The following is a 21,904-nucleotide window of genomic DNA, read 5'->3' on the forward strand; positions in this document are numbered from 1 at the left end:
TTCTGTGAACGCATTTAAAGGGAAATGCCACTTGAGTGAATCTGTTCGATGAGCATCAAATCATTCTCAAAACGGTGCGAGTGACCCCTGTAACGCAAGTTGACGATGACAAATGGCCACACAGATTTTCAACATGAAGTGGTATTACCCTTTGAAAATTTAACGTGCGCGAGATTATTTTTCTCAATGGTGATTCTTCAAAAAAAAAAAAAATGGATTTCTCTAGCGTGTATAAACATCCCAAAAGGAAAAAAAATGAATGTGTATAGCCCAAATGATTGTTTTGGGCTTTGCTGACTTAGTTTTTTTTTTCATGAAAAAAGACGAGGCCACTTTAGGCCAGCTGTCTGTTCGTGAGAAGGTGAAAACAAACTGCCTAAATGTTTCTTCATGTGAAACAATCCGATTGCAAGGCTGCTGTCACCGTTGTTTCTGGCATTTGGCTCAACGTTTGCGTGCCATTCCCCCCCCCCCCCTCCATCACCTTGAGCTAGTTGTCACAGATTCCAAGAAAATGTTTTTTTGGTGTGAAGAAAAAAAAAAAAAAAGCAGTTATCATTAGAACATTGAGTTAATTGCACCGATGACTTTAAGGCTACTTAATAGATCTCAAGCCACAACACAGCTCAATGCAAAAAAAAAAAAAAAAGAATTATTATTGTGTTTTATTCAGCAAGGTCAGATCTGTGGCACCTGAAACACGCTGCATTTCAGTCATGACTTATTGGAAATATGATGCTAAGTTGTTCTCTGCTGTACTTGAGAGCTAAAAAGTCCCAACGGAAATTCTATCCGGGCTTTTGTGGGAAAAAAAAAAGCTTTTCTCATAGTAGTTCAGTGCCCCCTGCATCCCTTGTTTTGCAAGTGCCGCAAACAACCAAGCCACAAATGTCCAGAATTGACTTTTACTTGTTGATACAAATTGTATCTCTACCTTGAATGTAAACTAAATATCAAATGTATATTATGAAAATAGTTTTATTTAAATAAAGGGGGGGGTGGGGTGGGAATGCCTAATGTGTGTGACACTGTGTGTCACTGGGAGTAGCCCACAGGTATGTACTATCTTTTATTGGGTACAGTAATTAATTTCCTGGGACTTTGATGTGCTCGGTCAAGTGCACGGCACGACTGTGCAGCACGAAGCATCGTGCCCTCACTGTACATGCTTACTTGTTCCTGTGGATAGGATTTAATGTGCAAATGGAAAACATTACTTCAGTTCACTTGAATGTTCTAACCTGTGCTTTTTTTTTTTGCCTTGTGTAATAACTTTACATATTTGGGTGTTTAAAAAAAATGAAGCGAAACAGAAAAAAAATGATTCCATACAGATTGTTCCGCACTAAACTAACCTACTTTAAAGGACACTTCTACTAAAAACTAATAAATGATAGCACAGTGCCAGTTTTTGAATCATTTGTGTATTTTCTTTTTTGAAGATCAAATTTTCTCTTCAAACTGGAATTTAGTGGAATGTCTGAAAGGCGGTTGAATGACTAAATAATGTTGACAAGCAGATTTGTGCTATTTGTTGTTACTTTGACCACTGCAATATGATATTGAAGTCGTGTAAAAGAATAATTTTGCTGTCTGTGGCCAGTTTGTTTGTACTTTTTTGGCTGGCGCCCTACGAATAATTGGATTTGTGCTATTTTGAAGTTGTGCGTTGAATAGCATGTTAATGGATGAGATGAAAACCAAAGTTGTTTTTTTTTTTTTTTAATTGTACACATTATGATTAATGGTTCAAAGTCACCTTCACACTACTTGTGTACCGATGACACTTGATGCCAGCATACTCCCAGATGGACAGACTTGTTATGCAGAATGTCAGGACTTGAGGTGTACCCATTTACATGACTGTACATATTTACAGTGTAATACTCAGGTTTAACCCCGCTAACATTCAGAAAAAAAAAGAAAAAGAAAAATCACATGGTTCTAAAAGTGAGTTGTACTGGTGACTTTTCTAAAGTGGTTTGAGTGGACTGTAGTGTCTGCAGTGTAAAAAGGGAAAGATTGAAGCAAGCTTTTTGTGTTGTACTTATCTGCAGTATTGTAATCCACACTGACTGGAAAGCGTTGCTTTTTTTTTTGTAGACCAAACTAGACTATTTGAGTCTGTGGGCTCAAACAAAATGTAAGTCTTAATGACATGTGTTTCTCACCATTAATAAAGCTACATTATGTTCATATTGTGTTATCGTCTCTTTTAATAAATAAAACACTTTTTCATGTCTGGAAGTAGATATTTAGACACTTTCATCAAAGCCCCCAATAGTGGCTACCCAATAGTGCACGGCAAATGATTGACAGCTTGTCAGTCATATCTTCTGAGTCTGATTGGTTGTTTTTCTTGGGGCGCCCTGGTTTCTTAACTTTTTTTTTTTTTTTACTAGTATATTACTGTCAGATTATACGGACAGATTAAAGAAATATGATAAAATTATTTTGTTTAATGAAAATGTCAAACTTCTCCTTTAAAAGTCAAACACAACTGAACTGTACATAGGCAGCGATTCTTTTGTGTACCTTTAGTGGTAGAGAGAAACCTGCCTAAAAAAATAACTTGTCTCAATCGACAAGTTAAGATAGAGAAAACTCTGTTCTCTTTGCAGCATACTTGCCTGCAGGCTCTGGTTGTGCAAACATAATGGGTACGAGCTGAAAACATTTAAACAAAACTTTGTCACATGTTATGTTTTCTTTTTTTTTAATTCTAGAAGCACATGCAAATTAGCCATTGGCGATAATTGGACATATTTACAGCACACTGTTTGATTAATACCCACTGTCCCTGTATAAATTTGAAAAAAAAAATTATAAATAGATATAAACGTGCTTTATGTCATTTAGCTAAACTACCATGAATACAAAAACTAGAATCCTCATTAAAGAAACTCTAAACCTCCGTTCAGGTCAATAGTTGAGTTTGAGCACCCCCTGCTGGCAAAATTGCATGGAATTGGGATAGATTGGCAGTAGACTGGAAAAATCACACTGAGCATGTTCTCGCTTTCTTTGGCTTCTTGTTGGATGCTAAAGAATGTGATTGAGTTTCAGTAAGTTTCTCATTTGGTGAGAACACTCCACAGGAGGTCACCTTACCCTTGAAGTGCAACTCATGGGAATGTAACTTGGTGAGTCAACACAAAGGCATTTGACTTAGTTACTTTTTAAAGGCCTGAATTTTAAAAACGCTGCTAGAATTTCACCTCAGGCATTGTGTTATTTACCTTTCATCCCTTATCTGCAGCAAATGGATTGTGGACGTTACGCAGATCTGGAGCCGGTCCCAGCTGACATTGGGCAAGAGAAATGGACACACCCTGGACAGCCTGTCAATCACAAAACAGACATTGGAAAATGACTTTTTTTTTCTAGGACTGTATTCGAAACAAAGTTAAATATTGTATATGTGTGTAAAATATGTTTATTTCAATAATAAAAATAATAGTCTAATTTTAAATATTTCCAATTCACTTTGTAAAAATGAGTGAAGCAACGTTTTAACCAATCATTAATTAAAAAAGTATGCATATGTCAAATTGTGTTTTATAAATAAAGATGAGATTAGATGAGTACGAGGGACTAATTGCAGGGTTGGTCCAAAACTAACACAAAATTACATGTGCTGCGCGCCACTTTGTATTTCTTCACTCCAGAAACTGTTTCGATAGATGGTACGCAAAAGTGAGAAACACTCATGCTCTTGCACCGACGAGATGAGGAAGTGTGATCGTCCAATGTGAGCTGCATGTTAAGAAATCAGCACAAAGACGACATTTAGCTTCTCGAGCGCTGAGGAAATGGTGTCATGAATCATCGCCTCTGTATCCCCAAAGAGAACTAGTCAAGAAGCCAGAGGCCGTTGTCTCCTATGATGAAGCATATTTTGGAAATTGGTCAAACATGTCCTGACTATTCAGCCCTTCTTCGAGGATCTCCCACTTGGAAGCAATCTGGACGGATCAGGCTTGCCATTTCCAGGTCATCCAAAAAAATATGACAAGTCAAATGAAAGCCACGAAAGCACAACTTTAATGATTTTACCTCACTTCACTGCTGCATGCTCTTGCTCGCCACATTGTGGGTCCACATGAATATTTCTGCTGTGGCGTTTGCTGGCGTGTTTTCCGTCATTCCAGTAGCGTTGGTAACGTGGGGAAGGCAAATGACTCCCCCTTTTTCCCACTGTCTGTATAAAACATTAGAAAAAAATGGACTTATTTAGATCATTGTTTTTTGGACGGTAACCGGCTTCACCCCAAGAGGTCATTCATCACTTTACGCTCATTTGCCTATTTTGACAAATAATGAGCAGAAAGTAGAGATACAGGGAGTAAAAGTACAGATCCTGTAGCTTACATGGGGGGAAAAAAAATCTAAGTACAATAACTTCGTTTCTTCCCACCACTGAGTACATGGTGGACGTTTTTTTTTGTTTTTTTTAAATCGATCCTGAAATTGTTTTTTAGATGAAATAATTAAAACGAGACCTCTCGAAACGAGTAGGTCTTGGTCGGGTCGGGCCGAGCCGAGCAAGGACTGTGATTGTGTGCGGCCATGATGTTGCAGGCGGAGTCTGTGTGCTCCAACTCAGCCAAAGCAACCCAAAGCAAACTGAGCTTCTCCTTCTTTCTGTCTGGCTGCTGTCCTGTCATCGGCCTGGGTGTGGTTTGAGAGTCCGGGTACCGTTAGCAGGAAATCGAGCTTTCGAGTCCATTTCTTTTTCGAGGGCGACACAGAGACGAAGATTCCCCTCGAAAGTTCAACTAAAACGTGTTTTGTTTTTTGGTGCGTGCGTGTTTTAAATCGAGCTAACAAGTAATAGGTTGGACTCGTTTTGGACAGGAAGGCGTTTCACTGGCGCCGTTGTTCTGATGGGAAAAAGTTTTCTGGTGGTTTCGACAACCGTTCGTCTGTTCTAGTAGTTCTTTTCTTTCGGTTTTTTTCTTTTCTTCTCCCCCGAACCGGACCAACAAAAGCCAAGATGCCGAAAACGGTAAGCTTGAATTAACGTAACTCTTCTTATCATTTCGTTGTTGCTCATATCGAACAGACTCTTTCCTTGAGATATGTCCAACAACGATATGTGATTTTGGAGTGTTATTTAATCGCTGCTTCAAATGGTTTACAGTTGTGTTTTTTTTTTTTTTTTTTTCAATTCACGCGACGACACAATACTTTCCGTTAGGAGAGCGCGCGTGCGCGCTCCCGCCCCAGCGCCTCTTCAAATGAGCGCCTTAAATCACATCCTTCATTGAGGCCTTTAGGCTACTTTGTATCGCAATCCCGCTCCCCACGACAGGGAGGGTTTCGAATCCCGTCCCAGGGTGGCTTTGTCCTGGGAGGGTGCCCTCCTGTTCCCCCCTCACCTCACCTCGCCGGTCGCCATGGAGTTCGTGTTTCCGGAGGCCTCCCCATCCAGCCGGGGCTAGCTAGCATGTTGAAGCCGAGATTGGAGATGTCAAACCGGCACAGCTGTGTGTCTTGTAGCCCTGGCTCGACCTGCCAGAAAAGATGTTTTTATGAGATTGTTTTGTGACATGACATCATATTAACTTTAGCAATCAATTTTAACGCGGCATAGTTGGGAACAATGAAGAGGACCCCTCCTCTCATTGTTGGGGGTGTATATGGGGGGTGCACACACACACACTCTTTGTTTAATTCAGACTGCACAAAGCTCACGTTTCTAAGCAGTTTGTCGTTATACGAGCTAAAACATAGCAAATAAAAATCCTGCACACAGTGGGACGGTAAAATAATTGCGCCCCATGGCCACGAATTGTGACACTGATGACACGATACATTGGAAATGTTTCATTTGATTCACATCTTTGTTTATTAACTTTTAAATACCAACTTTCTTTAAGATCACACAATGCAATATACTGTACAGTGGTTTCAAACTGGGACCAAGAAAATTTGCAGTAAATTATGTCGGGTCCTGCATACCAAATAAAAAATACATAATAAAAGAATTGGTCCTCCCCTTTGGGCAAATTCAAAGCTCTGATAAATCTGACATGCTTGCAGCATTTCTAGCCAGAGGCGATGCATACACATTTGCTGAAGGTCTTTTCGAATAAACGGGTCGTAAATATTTAGGCAGAAACATTACAAAAAAATCATGGCATTTAGGTCTAAATTTGGAAAATGTTACCCCCCCCTCCCTCCCTCAAATCTAAATTATTGATCAGTGTCACTGCCCACGTGGCTCTGTCGCGTTTACATATTGAAGTTAGCTTCAGACAGAACAGTTTAATATGATGACGTCTTGAGAAATAACTACTCAGACTGAAATAAAATCTTCCTTGGGTTTGTGAGATCGTCAACCAGAATTTAATAATAATGATTTTCCAATATATAGAACATGACACAGGTATGTGAATTTCATTTGAATATGTACATATGAGGTTAGCTCAAAGGCTGAGTTTAGCTAAGGTTAATTCCATCCTTGTTTCCGTCCAAAATGTCAACATGCGAAGGTTAACACGCCCTAAAACTGAAAACAATGCGATTGTGCGAGTGTTTACGCTGCTTTTGAGAAATATATTTAGCCTGTTACTTAGGTGACCGTCCATCTGTGAGGCCAATCGTCTTCGTAGTGCAGCTAGGATACTGTTAGCTTGGACAACAGTTTCCTGTTTGCAGAGGGAGAAGCTCCAAAGACGCTTTTAACGTGTTTACAAGCAATAAGACACGACATGTTTCATCGCTGCTGTGTTGTTTAGATGTCCTGCTTTAGTGTTCGCAAAAAAAAAAAAAAAAAAGGAAACTGAAAGGGGGCAAATATGTGGTCAAGAGGAAGGTCACTGGCTCGAAATGATGGCAGGAATAACTGAAGAACAATGCTTTCGAGATGAAAAGTTTAGTACTTCCCATTCTCAGGGATTGGTGTTAACTTGTCCTTCTGTAAGCTTATTTGGAAACTTCAGGGCAGGCAAAACAAAAAGAAAAGGAAGCGAGATAGTCTGACTCTGCAACAAAGTAAATTTTTTGCTAAGTGAAAGTTGTTGAACTGTAGCCACAGTTGATGGGCGCAAAAAAACAACAACATTTTAGTCAATAATATGAGTCGCAAATGAGCAATTATTCCAAAGGTTGCGCTCGTCTGTGCCATCCTGCCGTCTGCACTCAAGTGCTCGAGTTTCTCAAGGAAGTCACGGCGTGACTCAAATGTTCTGCTCTTACATCAGTTCCTTTCTGGTAATTTCCTCACCCGCAGCCTTATATGGACTTTCACATCACGGTCTCGCTACTCTCCTCCCTGCTTGCTCCTCACATGCCGCGCACCACTCAAGATTGCGCTGGAGCACCCTATCGCCCTTTGAGTGTCATTTTAGCACGAGTCGCTGTGATTCTGTTTCTTTGTCAGGTTTAAAACACCCCAATAAAGTTAGGATACACTTTAATTGGACGTCAGCTTTGAAAAGTCATTCACAATTTCAACGTAATGTGACCCTGTCATGCAAACGTCCACATTGGCAGAAACATTCTCCCCAATAAAAATAAACAAACTTACCGTTTCAGTCGGAAGGCAACAACATTGGTGATTTTCTTGCAAGAGGGACAAACATTGAGTGTGTGTGTGTGTGTGTGTGTGTGTGGCTATGGTGATTTGGTCAATGGAAAGACGTGGAGGTATGCTTGCAGCGGATTTAAGGAGGCCGGCCGTAGTGCACATAGCAGAGCAGATTAGCTGTTTGTAGAAGTAGAGGTGGTGGAAAAAGTGAAATTCCTTTTTTTTTTTCGCAAATAGTTGTATATTTTCACCTTAGATCTGGTGTGACTATTACATTTCGAAAAGTAAGTAGTTTTTTTTTTCATATCATATTTGTGTGTGAATTATCTCTACCTGTGGTCCAGTTTTTCTGTTGTTTTTAGCTCAAATCAAATCAAGGTCGTCTAAAGATAAGAGCAAGATTGAGGTTTTGCCAAACGTTTGTATTGTAAGTTCTGCCCCGGACCAAATGACACTCCTCACGCACAAGTATTAGCGAATAGTAGGACGTTTTCACGAGTTGAGCAAATTTTGGTCGGAGGGTCGAGAAGGATTACCAACGTTGACTACGTCCCCAACTAAAGCGACTTGGCTCTGGCGCTAAGCGATGAAGAGATGGATGTATATTTAAGGAACAATGGTCATGGGAAAGACCCCTCCTGGTTTTGTAAACGCTCATCCTCCTTTTCATCACTCCCTCTTCCTGTCTGCCCGTTTGCACTCTTCAACCGGAGTCTTTCTTTAAACGTGACGCTCGGCCGCATCCAGCTCTCAGCTGTAAACACATCTGGACTGCAGACATACAACGGTACACACAACCGAAGGGCGTTTGAAAAGAGGTGGGAGGTTGAACAGCCTTTTCGCTACCACCACTTTAGTCGTGACTTGCATATGTCTTCATTGTTTGGATGGTCAGTGTCAATGTCAGCCCACATTAGTAGAGTTGCCATGATTTAAAAAAAAAATGTGTTGAACTTCAGACAAAATTTAGATTTTAATGTATGTGATCGGCGACAATGTCATCAAGTCAAGGCCCGGAACGTCATCATTCTAATGCCGCCTCCTGTATTTTGTATTTTGACAGCTGCTGTCAAATAACATTGAAAGAAGATGCAACGTGATAGTGGAAGCTCCAAAACGATTTTTCCATATTTTTTTTATTTTATTTTTTTTAAATCACTGTGGAACATGATTTAATATGAGCACTTAGAAAGTAGCGACATAGTTTTCTCAACATATCATTTGTATTTTTGGGATATTGTGGTTGTCTAAATGATGTTTATGGTGACTGATGGGAGTGATCACTGTTTTTGGTACAATACATCAATAGGAAAATGAGATTACAGCTGTGTGCGTGTGCGACACGTCTTAGTCATGTCAAGTCATAAAAAAGAATGATTAAAAATGCCGATGTCCTAACATTGAAGCATCATATGACACTGTTGCTATGGTGCAAAGTGTTATTTAGCCATCGTCGCCATGGGGGAAAAAGATGAGGTCGAATGGATGGAAACATGGCACGTGGGCCGAGAGGGCGCGGGTGAGTGTGCGCTAAGAATAGTGAGAGCGACACACCCTAACGCAAGCAGAGAATGGAGCAGCGTGCTTCCTTTTTCTTGCAACGTTAGTCATTCGGGCTCAGGAAATGAAGCGGCTGAAAGTCCAGCCGGGTCATCGCGAGATGAAATGACTTTTTAAAATGGTTTCTTATCGACGTATTGGTTTATTACATTCAGATTTTCAAAGGTTCTCAAACTTTTTACGGCGAGTATGTCCTAAAAATAATACTTCACTCTCCAAGTAACACATCATGTCCGATATTAAAAATACAGTAGCATAGTAGTCCCAAGTGTTCATTGAAAATTTGAGTTATGTTCCTAAAAAGTATATTTAATAAATTGTTCACATTTTGAACAATATCACCGTGCTTATATAAAAACAGCCCAAAAAAAAAGATTAAATGCAAATGTACTGTACTTAAAAAGTGAAATACAACTGAACTCTACTTCATAAATGTGCCGTACTGGATAAAAGAAAGAAAAAATCATTTCATCCAGTGATTCTTATGTATTCCGCAAGAGGAATCCTGCCCACCACTCGTGATTCTGTCCTATATGATTCTGTTGCTGCTTGGCGTCGGCCCAGATTGACCTACGAGCTAACCGCTGGCGATGACAGGAAGTGACAGAGGGAGCAAGTGTCCTGAGCTGGAAATGGGCTTCTGCTGACATGAATGGGAAAGAACGCAACTGTCGTCAGCCCCCTACTCGTGGCAAATAATGCGTACCATTGTTGTTGAGCGCAGGCGTGGGCCTCAGCCTGCACAGTTATTTCCCAACAGGCATGTGTGCTGCCTTTTTCATCATCTCAAAGAGGGCCGAGAAACACAATCACTTTGCTGATTCCCGACTAAATATAACATTTGGATGACCTCGGCTCGTTTGAATAAATGTAGGAGACGCGTTATGGATTTTGCAGCCCTCTTCCAAGTTTAACGTCACATCCGTGCTGCGAAAGCATAGAAAGATTTATGACTCGGTTCATAAATTGCGCATTCCTGTTTCAATATCTGCTGTGAGTTCAGTGCATTCTTTACTTGAAGAGGAAGTTCCCCAGTGGTGACAAACTAGCTCGAAATAGGTGCCTTCGTATGTTCTTGGCAGAGCGCAGAGCAGCGAGCTGACTGGTTGACTGCTTGATACATGACAGGAAGTCGGCCGCTCTCCTGAGGGCGCAGTGGCGAAAGGCCTCACAAGGCCTCGGCACCAGAGGATGTGGTTACTTCCTGTCGATAAGTTCCATACTGAGGCCCACCAGACGGGCACACGGGCCTTCATGGAGTCTACTCGCAGAAAAAATACAATTATTCATTGTACACTCTGATGGTTTGTTGGCTTGTGAACAGTGCTGCAGGGATTTGTGATATGCCGACACTTGAGTGTGCAGTTAAGGAGCCACATTTTTAGACTTTCTAACTGGAATAATGTGACTTAAAAATGGCCTTTCTTCAAAGAGGTTTTTTGATTGGAGTGCTAATACTAAATAGAAAGCAAACCTAAAACAACAATGTTCCGTAAATGGTGTCTCTGTCTCCGTTTCCTCCTCTCACGCGAGATGGAGAAGTACCGTATTTTCCGGTGTATAAGCCACTACTTTTTTGCTCGATTTGCAACGGTGCGGCGTATATACATGTGCGCCTTATAGACCAGAAAATACGGTAATTCCCAAAACATTTTATAGTCGCGTTAGACCTGATGGTTTTACATTGTCTCGATGACGCCGCGTTCACACAAACGCTCATGAATGAACGCTCATGTCCACGTTATTGCCATTTTGCATTGTTCATTCATTCCATTTGCTTTTGACTTCAGATTAGCGTACGAGTCACCACGATGGATGCGGAGCTGGAGTTTGCCATTCAGCCCACCACAACAGGAAAGCAACTCTTTGACCAGGTAGGACAAACGTTAAAATCGTCCTTATTTTTGCCTCAATTCACGATGAATGACATTGGCGACGAGGAAAACGTATATACTTTATGTATATCATTTTTTTCAGGTCGTTAAGACCATTGGCCTAAGGGAGGTTTGGTACTTTGGACTCCAGTACCAGGATACCAAAGGTTTATCTACGTGGCTCAAGCTCAATAAGAAGGTGAGCTCCCGAACCACTTAGTGAAGCATTTGACCGACACTGCTTTCTCATTTCAGGTGACGGCCCAAGATGTGCGGAAGGAAAGCCCGCTCCTATTTAAGTTCCGTGCCAAGTTCTTTCCTGAGGACGTGTCCGAGGAGTTGATCCAGGATGCCACCCAGCGGCTCTTTTTCCTGCAGGTGAAGGAGGGAATTCTAAACGATGACATCTACTGCCCTCCGGAGACGGCCGTCCTCCTGGCTTCCTACGCGGTGCAGGCCAAGTATGCCGACTACAACAAGGAAGTCCACACACCTGGCTATCTATCCAATGAACATCTGCTCCCTCAGAGGTAACTCGGATCGCACGAGTCGTGTTGTAAGCGCAACCTCTTTATTCGTCTGCGTGAGCTCTGACCACTTGTGTTGGCAGAGTTCTGGACCAGCACAAACTCAGTAAGGACCAGTGGGAGGAGAGGATTCAAGTGTGGCATGAAGAACACAAGGGAATGATGAGGTAATCACTTTTGCTCCTCCTTCTTAGTCTCATTCGATAAGAAGTTCCCAGCTCATTATCCGGGGTTACTAGTTCTAGTTGTACTCTTCTGACAAACTTTATCTGACTTCTCTCCTTTGTATGCCTCTTCCAGAGGGCTGGCATGACTTTTGAAATATAACCCTGGACAGGACCCAGAGGTCACGATACCTTTTTCAGGGCTCGTGTTTTCTCGCCGTTGTCATAAACACAGCATGCATCTTAAATCAGAAATGATTGAGAATGGATGGAAGTGACTTTGGCGTCTTACTAATGTCAAAAGCATTAGCATTCCATGATTTAAAAGACGCACGCGGCTTGTGTGTGCAGAGAGGAATCCATGATGGAGTATTTGAAGATTGCGCAAGACCTGGAGATGTACGGAGTCAACTACTTCAGCATAAAAAATAAGAAAGGAACAGAGTTGTGGCTGGGAGTGGACGCGTTGGGACTCAACATATATGAACAAAATGATAAGTGAGTGTTTACACCACTTTGATGTGACAATCTTTTGTCGGGCCTCGTTACCAATACCGAAGTCTGTGTGTGTGTTTCACAGAATGACGCCCAAAATTGGTTTCCCTTGGAGTGAGATCAGGAATATTTCCTTCAATGACAAGAAATTCGTCATCAAACCAATTGACAAGAAAGCTCCAGTATGTCGACTTTTTAAACGAGAGGCTTCTCACGCCTTCATTTAAGCTCGACCTGCACCTTACTGATTGCATTTTTTTTTAGGATTTTGTTTTTTATGCTCCGAGGCTGCGCATCAACAAGCGCATTTTGTCTCTATGCATGGGAAACCACGAGCTGTACATGCGCCGCCGCAAGCCCGACACCATTGAAGTACAGCAGATGAAGGCTCAAGCTCGGGAGGAGAAGAATCTCAAGAAGATGGAACGGTAACGGTCAACCGATCCCGTTTGAATTTCTGTATTGGCTTCACATCCACAGAGTCAGCTGTGTCATTCAAAATAACGTCAATGATTTTCAAAATGCACTTAGAGCGCTGCTGGATAACGAAAAGAGGAAAAGGGAAGCTGCCGAAAAGGAGAAGGAGAAGATAGAAAAGGAAAAAGAGGAATTAATGGAGCGATTGAAGCAGATCGAGGAGCAGACCAAAAAGGCCCAGCAAGGTGCGTGATGGGCCGGTATCTCGGTTACGATGGTTGTTCTGGAGCGGTTCTCATGTTATGTGATTGTGCGCAGAGCTGGAGGAGCAAACATTGAGGGCTCTGGAGCTGGAAATGGAGCGGAAGCGAGCCCAGGAGGAGGCTGAGCGCCTGGAGGCGGACCTTAAAGGTGCCGAGGATGCTAAGATGGCTCTCTTGCAGCAGTCGGAAAACCAGATGAAGAACCAAGAGCACCTGGTCGGCTATACAACGATCATGTAACATCGGTTTGGTGCTTTTGATGAGAAGCAACTCAAAGAAGCCTGATGTTGTTTTCAGGCCACCGAGTTGGCTGAGCTGACCTCAAAAATTTCCCTTCTGGAAGATTCTAAGAAGAAGAAAGAAGATGAGGCGGTGCTGTGGCAAGAGAAGGTGTGCTACTCATGTATTTTTCTTTTAAACGTCAACAATGTCCTGTCGTGTAATGGCCGCCCTTATTGAGCATTCCTCTCGTACCTCAGGCCACCATGGTGCAGCAGGACCTGGAGAAGACCAAAGAAGAGCTCAAAAACAAGGTGATGGTGGCCCATGTTCAGGAGCCGCTCAACACCGAGAACGAGCATGACGAGAACGACGAAAGCAGCGCCGAGGCCAGCGCCGAGTTTACATCCGCCGCCACGTACAAGGACCGTAGCGAGGAAGAGCGCATGACAGAAGCGGAGAAGAACGAACGTTTGCAGAAACATTTACTTGTAAGTTTGGCGCCCTCTTCTGCTTTCGTACGCCGTTTCTGCCGCCATCATTGGGCCAAGGCACAAATTGACGGGCAACAGTAGGGAGCTGTTGTCGGCACGCCGCTCCAAAGCCGTGTTTCCATCAAGTGGCACTGTTCAGTACGCCGCGTCCTGATCCTTGAGTGTGTAGGCAGAATATTATAGTAAGAGTCATAAATCGCCGATGGATTTAGCAAAGGTCACGGCATCCTGCAGTTTGCTGACACCATCTTTAAACAATAAGCACATACTTGCCACCGTTGTAACTCATCCGTCCATCCATTTCCTATCGCACTTATCATCATTAGTGTCACTAAAGTACATTCTGGACTGGAAGCCAACCAATCGCAGGACGTAGAGATAAATATAGATTTACACGCGCGTTCACAACTTGGTCTGTAAATAACCTGACATGCATATTTTTGGAGTAAGAACATGCAAACGGCACAAAGGCAGATGGCGGCCCGAATATCACAATTGGGTGACCGACCCGCTATCCGAATCCTTCGTTATAACTCAATGAGCCCAAATATTTTCCTGCTGTAAGTAATAATTCTATGTTCTGATTGCTCTCAATGGACAGCAGAATGTCGAAGCTCTTCAACCCACCTTAACTTAGTGAACTGAGCCAGAGCAATCGATGTAAACCGAACAGAAAAGCTGAGCAACCCCAGAATCGAAGGACGGGTCAACTCGATTAGGATGCCTTACTGAGTGGGTCGCAACTGTCGTTCCAGGCTTTAAGTTCAGAATTGGCCAACGCCCGAGACGAGACCAAGAAGACGGTCAACGACATGATCCACGCGGAGAACATGCGGGCGGGACGAGACAAGTACAAGACCCTCCGACAGATCCGGTCCGGAAACACCAAACAGCGCATCGATGAGTTTGAATGCATGTGATGCGCGAGTCGCCGAGCCCACTCGACTGGACTGCAGTCCTGCGTCGCTCCAGCTCTTTCTCTCCTCCCAAATAAATCAGCTGCAAATCATGACATGGCTGCACAAGCGCAGCACAATGTACAAATATGGATCTGTAAAATTGCATGTACGACCATTCCTAACTGAATTGAGGCAAGTCACGGGTTCATAAGGGACATAGTTTATTTTGGAAGTGCATTCCTTGCTTAGGGGGGGTTGTAGCATATCGTTCATGGACCACATTTTCTGACACGTCAAGTAAACTAATTGTAATTTCATCTCAGACTTCTGTCACCCCCCTTGCATTTAAATTTAAAGACCTGAAGACCGTTAGATAACAATTTGATGTTCCTGTTGTACACATGCAAATTGAGGTTTTTTTTTTTTTGTTCATATTAATTATCTCAGTATGCACCACAGAACCTTTTAATACTTTACCATGTCGTGGTGGTGCATCTATAGAACAGAATTTAAGACAATGTATATTTTTTTTTGGGGGGGGGGTGTAGACTGAATAAACTTGTGCCATAAAAATCGAATTTTTAGTTTGTAGTGTTAAATTTGAATCTTCGTTGCGAGATGATGATGATGCTCATCAAGTTTGTCTGTTTTGTGATTCTAAATGGAAAGAAAAACAAAATGACCCTGAAGCGTTCATATCTGATGGGATGATTTTGGTCAGATTGTAGTTCTTACACGTACTCCACATACATTGGACTCGTGTTTTCGACTCTCGGACTTAGCCTTAATGTAGGAGCTTTGAATCAATAACAGTTCTCTTATCGAGGGATGACCATTTCTTTTTGTTCAATTCAACATCCTACAGTATGTCTTTACAACGTTGGTATGTTGTAATTTAATTATTATTTTTTTTTAAATCACATCTGAAAGACCTTTTTTGCATCAAGTAATTTCCTTTAACATGCACTGGAACATTACAGTATTCAATATTAACCAAACCAACAATGAGTAGTCGCTCCACTTCTTCCATTATAACATACTGTATGTATTTAATTCATGACTTTTGTATTTTTGTGATTAGGATTATTCTGATGTGATCAAATCTTGTACGGTGTTAAAAAATAGAGAAGAAAAACACCGCCGAGGATATTTTTGTATGCAACAACTTGAGCATCCGGAGCACAATATTAGTTGTAAACTGATGAAGTGGCTCGCGGCTGTTCTAGTCCGTTGAAGGAACAAGCAAACGCCCTGTGCACACCGCTGAAAATCGTCATTGCAGTTCATGACAGCAACTTTCTTTTTCAATTTAACAGCTGTGTCAAATCAATATCACGTTATGGCCATCCTTTTCAGCCTCATTTTGGCATCAAGGGTTTTGCTTGTTTCATAGATTAGTCTGAAAAGATGTATTTACGTTATTTTGCAAGGTCAAAATAATAATAATTAAAAAAAAGTATTATAGCGGTAGGTTTTTCTTTGATTCTATTTTCAGGCGTCTGACAGAATTTTTACTTAGATGCAATTGCAATACAGTATTCTTGCCCATTGTTGCCTCTATTTTTCTTTAACAAAATGCATTTATTATTTTTGGTGACCTTTAGATGCCTTGGACAACTGAAATGATGCTGTACTGTTACGTTTCACTTGAAGGACAATCCTTTAAGTTGAGTCAAATCATCATGTGGACTCGCTCATAGTAGTTCTTGAAATATGAAAGATTGAATCATAAATCATCTTTTTCCATGATAGACAGTGCCTTGGACAATTTTTTTTGCTTCGTCTTCCTTTCACCAGTGAATAAAATCCAGAAAAAAATGCCTGGTCTTCTCCTTTCTGTTCGCCACACGCCTTTACAGGGCGTCCTCGATTTGCGACGTATCAAATTTGTTCGTCGGTCGGAACGCGCAGTCATGAATCGTGTAAAAGGGCATGATTTCTGAACACAAAACATTCAAAGAAAAGAAAACAAGAAATCAACATGTATGCTGCAGAGCGTTTCTAGGTATCCTCTTGATGTCGTATGTCGGGACCAAAAAGCCGCTGCACAGTCACTTGCACTCACTGTGCTTGTAATTTTGCAATGAGCCACACGGTGGCGTCTTTAGCTCATGACCAAAGGCAAGTTGACCAGAATAAAAGAAACAGGGAAGTGTCACTACAAAATGTAGAAAATCAATATATATTCAACAATTATCGTTTTTTTCCTATTGTGCATCGAACTGCATTATTTGTATTCCATTTACACTAATTTGCTTCTTAAAACATATTTTCAACTTATTTTGACTGGTAGTTACATTATATGTCTTTTGCACTTAGTGATACTCAAATTCCTACCCCCCCCCCCCAAAAAAAAACAATCTCAGTTAAATCATCCGTCTTTAGACTCCACATCCAAATAATAGAGCACGTGATTGACAGGTGAGCAAATAAGAAGCTCCCAGTTCAGCGTCAGTCTGGTGGAGTCAGAAAATAAATAAAGTAAGCGTCACACATTGCCACAAATTGTACAGTGTGAGTCCTTCAATTTAAAATGCGGCTGCCGCTGAACCGCGGTCGGTTTCTTCAGTTAATTGTTGGGGAACAACTTGATGAAAGTGAACTCCAGTCTTTCTCAAGAGCACACAGGAAGGCATCTTTTCACCTCCAACTTCCTCTATATTGATGTGCTGCTGCTCGGAGAAGTTGCTTCGCCTCCTCCTTGCAGCCTCGGTGCAGTCACCAAGGATTTAGTAGCAGTTTGTGCAAAAAACGTTGGAGGGCTTCACATGTTGGTTAGACCACCAGCAAGCATTTTGTCTCAGAGACCATCAAGCATCATGAAATACTTGATTTCATTTTCAGTCAGCTGAAACAGGAATGAGGAATTTAGTAAGATCCCTTTCTAGCAGCACACCGAAAGTCTTGGAGCAAAGCTCTTAACCAATTCGTGAATCATTCAGAGGATGCTTGTTTCTTCACATCTCTTTTCTGTTCCAGCAGGACTGCGCCCCCCTTGTGCAAGTATTTGGATGGTCAGGGACAAAGTTTACGGCTTGGAGTCTCGGTGGTGACCTTTCTGAGTGGAGTTGGCGCGTTCTGTCTTGTGCTTGGATTTCATTCAGGGTTTGTTTCCAGATTGCCACAACAAATTTGCATGCTCGTTTTATTGAAGACTCTTAGGTTGATTAGTATGTGGCCTGCGATTGGCGGGAAATCAGAAAATGACCCACGGGTAGAATTAGAGACTCCGCTGGGCTAAGAAGAAAGCCAGCAAGACTTCTGGTCAGTTTGATCAAAGACTGGCTATGAAAAAGTGAGTCCAACCAGCTTGGCGAAACAATTCCAATAACTGCGGCTGGTGAAGAATGGAAAAAGTTGTTCTTGGGTTCAAATAAAGTAGCCCACCTGTTCAGGGGCTGTATGTGGTGTTCAACGAGTTGATAAAATGACATCCTGCCAATCATCCGCCTCACAAGAGCCTTCTGAATGCAGCGATAAGAATTATAAAATGCCACAAAACGAAAGGCGTCTGAGAAGGCTTTCAAGAGCATTTCACAACCGTGACATGTTGACACTTTATTTCCATACATTTCCTGCGAGCGAGCCGCTCACTTATCTTCCTCGTTTTGACTTCCCCTTTGCAGCAATGCAGCCTAAAGGCTGCGACCGATCGTCACCGTCGGCTCACAATCGTCAAAGACGGGAACGACGACAGTCATCGGCCCTCAGCAGCAACGTCCGCACACGGCAGGTAACTAATTGAGCTCACTATTGAAGAACTGAGAACTGCTTTCAAAGGGGGTCATGTGTCCAACGTTGACGTCGCCGGAGGAGTCAGGTTGGATTCGGGGAGATACGGCCCCCCACTTAGTGTATTTGACAAGCTGAGTCGGACACTCTGATTCTGTGAGTGTCAGTTTGTCAAATACCCGAAGTGAGGCGTCACTGGCCTACAAGACAACGCCGAGCTCACCGGCGACGCCAAGTCAACGAGCCTGGAGGGGACCTCTTTGCTACCGATGAATTGCGCTGGTATTTTACTGGTTGATCCGAGTTGATCATGTGCAATTTAGAATATGTTATGCAGTACTGCTGAATGTCAAATGATGTGAAGAGGAAAAGTATCCCGCTTTTATGTACCGCGATATACAATTAAAGAACTTTTGCACAATGGGTGATGCTGTACATTTTGTGTGCTCCTGGAAAGAAATGCGATGAAGTCGTTAGCGTTTGTATTGATTCTTTCTATTTAAAATCGTATCGGAACCACGTTGGGACGGCATGAAAGCATTTCAATAAAAGTAAATGAATAAAGTTTTCTGCCTAAATCCAAGTGGGTGGCGCTCAGGCTCATCATGACATTTTTCAAAGACACAAACTCTTATCGGCGTTTTGTGCGCTTCCTGTTCCTGTGCGGACAGGCCTGGCTTGTAATTGTTCTGGATTTTTCCATTCTAGTTTTTATTCCGTTTTGACTTTTGTTTTTTTAATTTGGTGAGTTTGAATTAGCAAGTTTGTTTGTTTTTGTTTTTATGTTTTCAAATATTTTTGTTAGTTTTATTATTAGTTTTAGTTTTTTTTTTTTTTTTTTTTTTTTTTTTTTTTAAATATACGGCATATTGAGTACAAAATAAAAAAAAAAAACAGGTCACTAGGCATTGTGTAATCAAGTAAAGTCAACTCATTTTTTAATCACTTTTTGGCCTTCCTTCTTTTGTGGACGGCAAAAGTGAAATAAAATCATTTCAAATGACCCCAAAAGCGATGATATTAAACTGACAAAAATGAAAATGAAGTTACTTTTATTTTTATAAACCTACGATATATTTTCAGTTGGTTTCGCTTTCATTATTTTCCTTTTATAATTCATCCTGTTAGTTAAAATGTTTTTCTTTTTATGTTTTAGTTTCAGTTCATTAGTTTTCATTAACTATAAGAACCTCGGTACAAGTCACATCACTGACACTTATAGTCACATTTCGGCTGCAGTAAGCCTGATTTAAAATCTTATCACATTAATAAAAAGTTAATAAAACATACATAAGCTGACACCTTTTAAATGATTGTCAGAAACGTGAAGGTCAAATTCAACAAGGTGGACACTGTCTTGCACTGTTACTTTCAGCCTAATGAAAACAGAATCAAAGTCCTGGAACTTTCCTGACACGTCTTACAGAAGTCCACCTTTCATTGCTGCTATGTAAGAGTTTGTCCACCAAGTGGTGATATTGCTCTAAAGTATTTCATCTTACCAACTCATGTCAAGAGTTATTTTTTCTTCCCATAGGGGTACAAATTATCAGTCATTTGCACTTGGTGGGTCCTCACTGTGAAAATTACTATAGAAATAAAACGTGATGACTTCATTACGTACAATAGATCCAAATTGCATCCATGTAGCAGGCTGCTTCTCTTTTCCTTCATCAGACAACCTCACAAAGCAATTGCAATGAATACCAAACTAACTGACGACCTACCAAACTTGCCAAACTAATGAGGTTCCAGTTATCACAACAACATTTTGGAGCCTACTTATGACAAACCACCACTTGATTTCAATTGAAAGTAGCCTAGAGTTTGTCTTATCGGCATTTGCGCAGTGCTCGTTCTATAAATATTAAAAGCGAGAAGGAGGTTTTAGTCTCAACAAATACTTCACGATACCACGGTACACCGTTTGGAAACATTTAAATGTGGCACTAATGATTTGTTTCCTTCTGGACAGCATGAAAGACAGTCTCACATGTATTGTATTGCGCGAGAAAAGCCATTTGGATTGTATGAGCACAATGAAGCTCTCGGGCCTGAGATAACCGATAAGAAAGAATACAAGGAGACACCATGTCATTGATTCTCACACGTTGTGTATTGGTGCGTTGATGTCTCCGAAAACAGGATGAGCCAATCAAACGGTGCTATGTCTCAGAGGAGCTCCGTCTTATGTGGAAGTCACACGCTTTACAAGACGAAACTACACCTTTAGTCGCTTAGTCTGGAGCCTGTCCCAGATGACTTTGGCCTTAAGGCAGAAGACAGCCTGACCAGTTTATCGAGAGGAGCTGGCCGATAAATTGAGAGGAGCCGGCACTAGTGGCTAATGCTAACAGTTAGCTGCTAGCCAGTAGTAGCCACCAATGCCAGAGACGGTGTAATTAAATAGTGGATTGTTAGCGAGTGAATATGATTTCAGGATGGCGTTGTTTTGCCACGTCAATTAAAACGGCCATAAAGCAAGCCGAAAGATCAAAAACGGAAATCAAGTTAGTTGTTATGTGTTAAGAGACAGACAAAAGCAGAACGGGGATGGCGACCGACAATTTTTAAGAACAAGGCCGCCACAGTACTGAGATGGCGTCCGGAGGGCGGGGGACTAACTGACAAAAAAGGGTCAAGTGCCCAGCTCTGTTTGTAACACACTTGTGGTTTTGACGCAGAAGAACTCCGTGAGATGAATTTTCCAGGTCAACAAGACACTTTTATGACCTCCCGGAGCACAACAACATCCTTTTCTGAAGGTGAGTCACAAGAAAAAAAATGTTGAGTCACCCGACATACAGCACATAGAATCTAATGACATCGGCACTGACCTCCCCGAAAATACAGGAAGAGGTAAAAAAAAATCTAACATGGGATTCATTGAAATGAATACGCATGTGGTACAGTAGAACGTGCGTTCTAGGCTTGACTCCAAACAAACCAAAGAGCTCCTTATCATGATGAACGTGATCCTTTTACCGCATCACTATTACGTTTCTGGACAACAATGAGTTTAATAGAACCGAGAAATAAGCGATTAAGCTGCGGCGACGAGGACAATATCAGATAAGGTAATTGCTACTTTCCTAGAGCTTGTTGACAAGATAAGTACAGCGTACACAACGACGGGAAGCGGCGCTTCGCCAGATACGTCACGATGTTATTCGAAATCTTTTCTTGCTTGAAAAGCTGAAGGAGAAATTAAATCGTGAGGAAGCGCTCCTGGCCAAAGACTGACTCCTGTTTGTCACTCGTTGGCGGAAGGACGGCTTTCCTTCTTAATTCAGCCAAGGCCGCGTACGATTCAAATGATTCACCTTATAAGTGCATGATGCAGGGGTGAGAATGGGCCGAGCGGTGCTTTTCCCGCTCAAAGGTGCAGCGTGACCCCGTTTATTGTGAATGTCGCATTCTCAATGTCACTCTGACTTGTGCTTGGAGGAGCCAAGCATCCTTTTTGGAAGACATTGTTAATTGAGGCAGAAACATGCTTGAAGGAGGATTATATGTTCCCGGCCCGCTACTAAAAAAGTCATTCAAATAGAAACATCAGCAAGCGCACATAATTACTTTCGCATTGAGTGACTGCGCATCTTTATTATGTTCACTCATAGCTCAAGCAATGCTATTTAATTGAGGAAGAGATTTATTATTTTTTTTGTTTGATTGGATGAGGAGATTGGGGAGGGTTACGATAGAACTTTCAGGTCTAAAATAACA

At 41.7% G+C, this 21,904-nt stretch overlaps 1 protein-coding gene and 1 long non-coding RNA gene across 2 annotated transcripts in view; one reads left to right on the plus strand and one right to left on the minus strand.

The window, feature by feature from the left end:
- Window positions 1-3,120: 3,120 nt before the first annotated feature.
- The window catches only part of LOC148320324 (uncharacterized), a 29,320-nt gene continuing 10,536 nt past the window's right edge, over window positions 3,121-21,904 (minus strand). Inside the window, exons 3-5 of the long non-coding RNA XR_015839564.1 lie at window positions 5,387-5,514; window positions 4,057-4,201; window positions 3,121-3,341 (exon numbers count right to left, since the gene is read on the minus strand). This is a non-coding gene — a long non-coding RNA (uncharacterized LOC148320324). The remainder of the gene's footprint in view (window positions 3,342-4,056; window positions 4,202-5,386; window positions 5,515-21,904) is intronic.
- Window positions 4,546-15,585, plus strand: LOC148320325 (moesin a). The gene is made up of 13 exons (XM_088279022.1): window positions 4,546-5,008; window positions 10,885-10,968; window positions 11,072-11,167; window positions 11,224-11,498; window positions 11,579-11,662; window positions 12,011-12,157; window positions 12,240-12,336; window positions 12,419-12,582; window positions 12,686-12,816; window positions 12,890-13,050; window positions 13,132-13,224; window positions 13,314-13,544; window positions 14,303-15,585. Exons 1-13 carry the CDS (start codon window positions 4,997-4,999, stop codon window positions 14,465-14,467), a joined length of 1,740 nt encoding a protein of 579 aa, XP_088135148.1. The 5' UTR covers window positions 4,546-4,996; the 3' UTR covers window positions 14,468-15,585.

Source organism: Idiotropiscis lumnitzeri, chromosome 17 (genome assembly GCF_059441095.1).
Source record: "Idiotropiscis lumnitzeri isolate Australia: NSW breed Sydney's pygmy pipehorse chromosome 17, RoL_Ilum_1.0, whole genome shotgun sequence".
NCBI lineage: Eukaryota > Metazoa > Chordata > Actinopteri > Syngnathiformes > Syngnathidae > Idiotropiscis > Idiotropiscis lumnitzeri.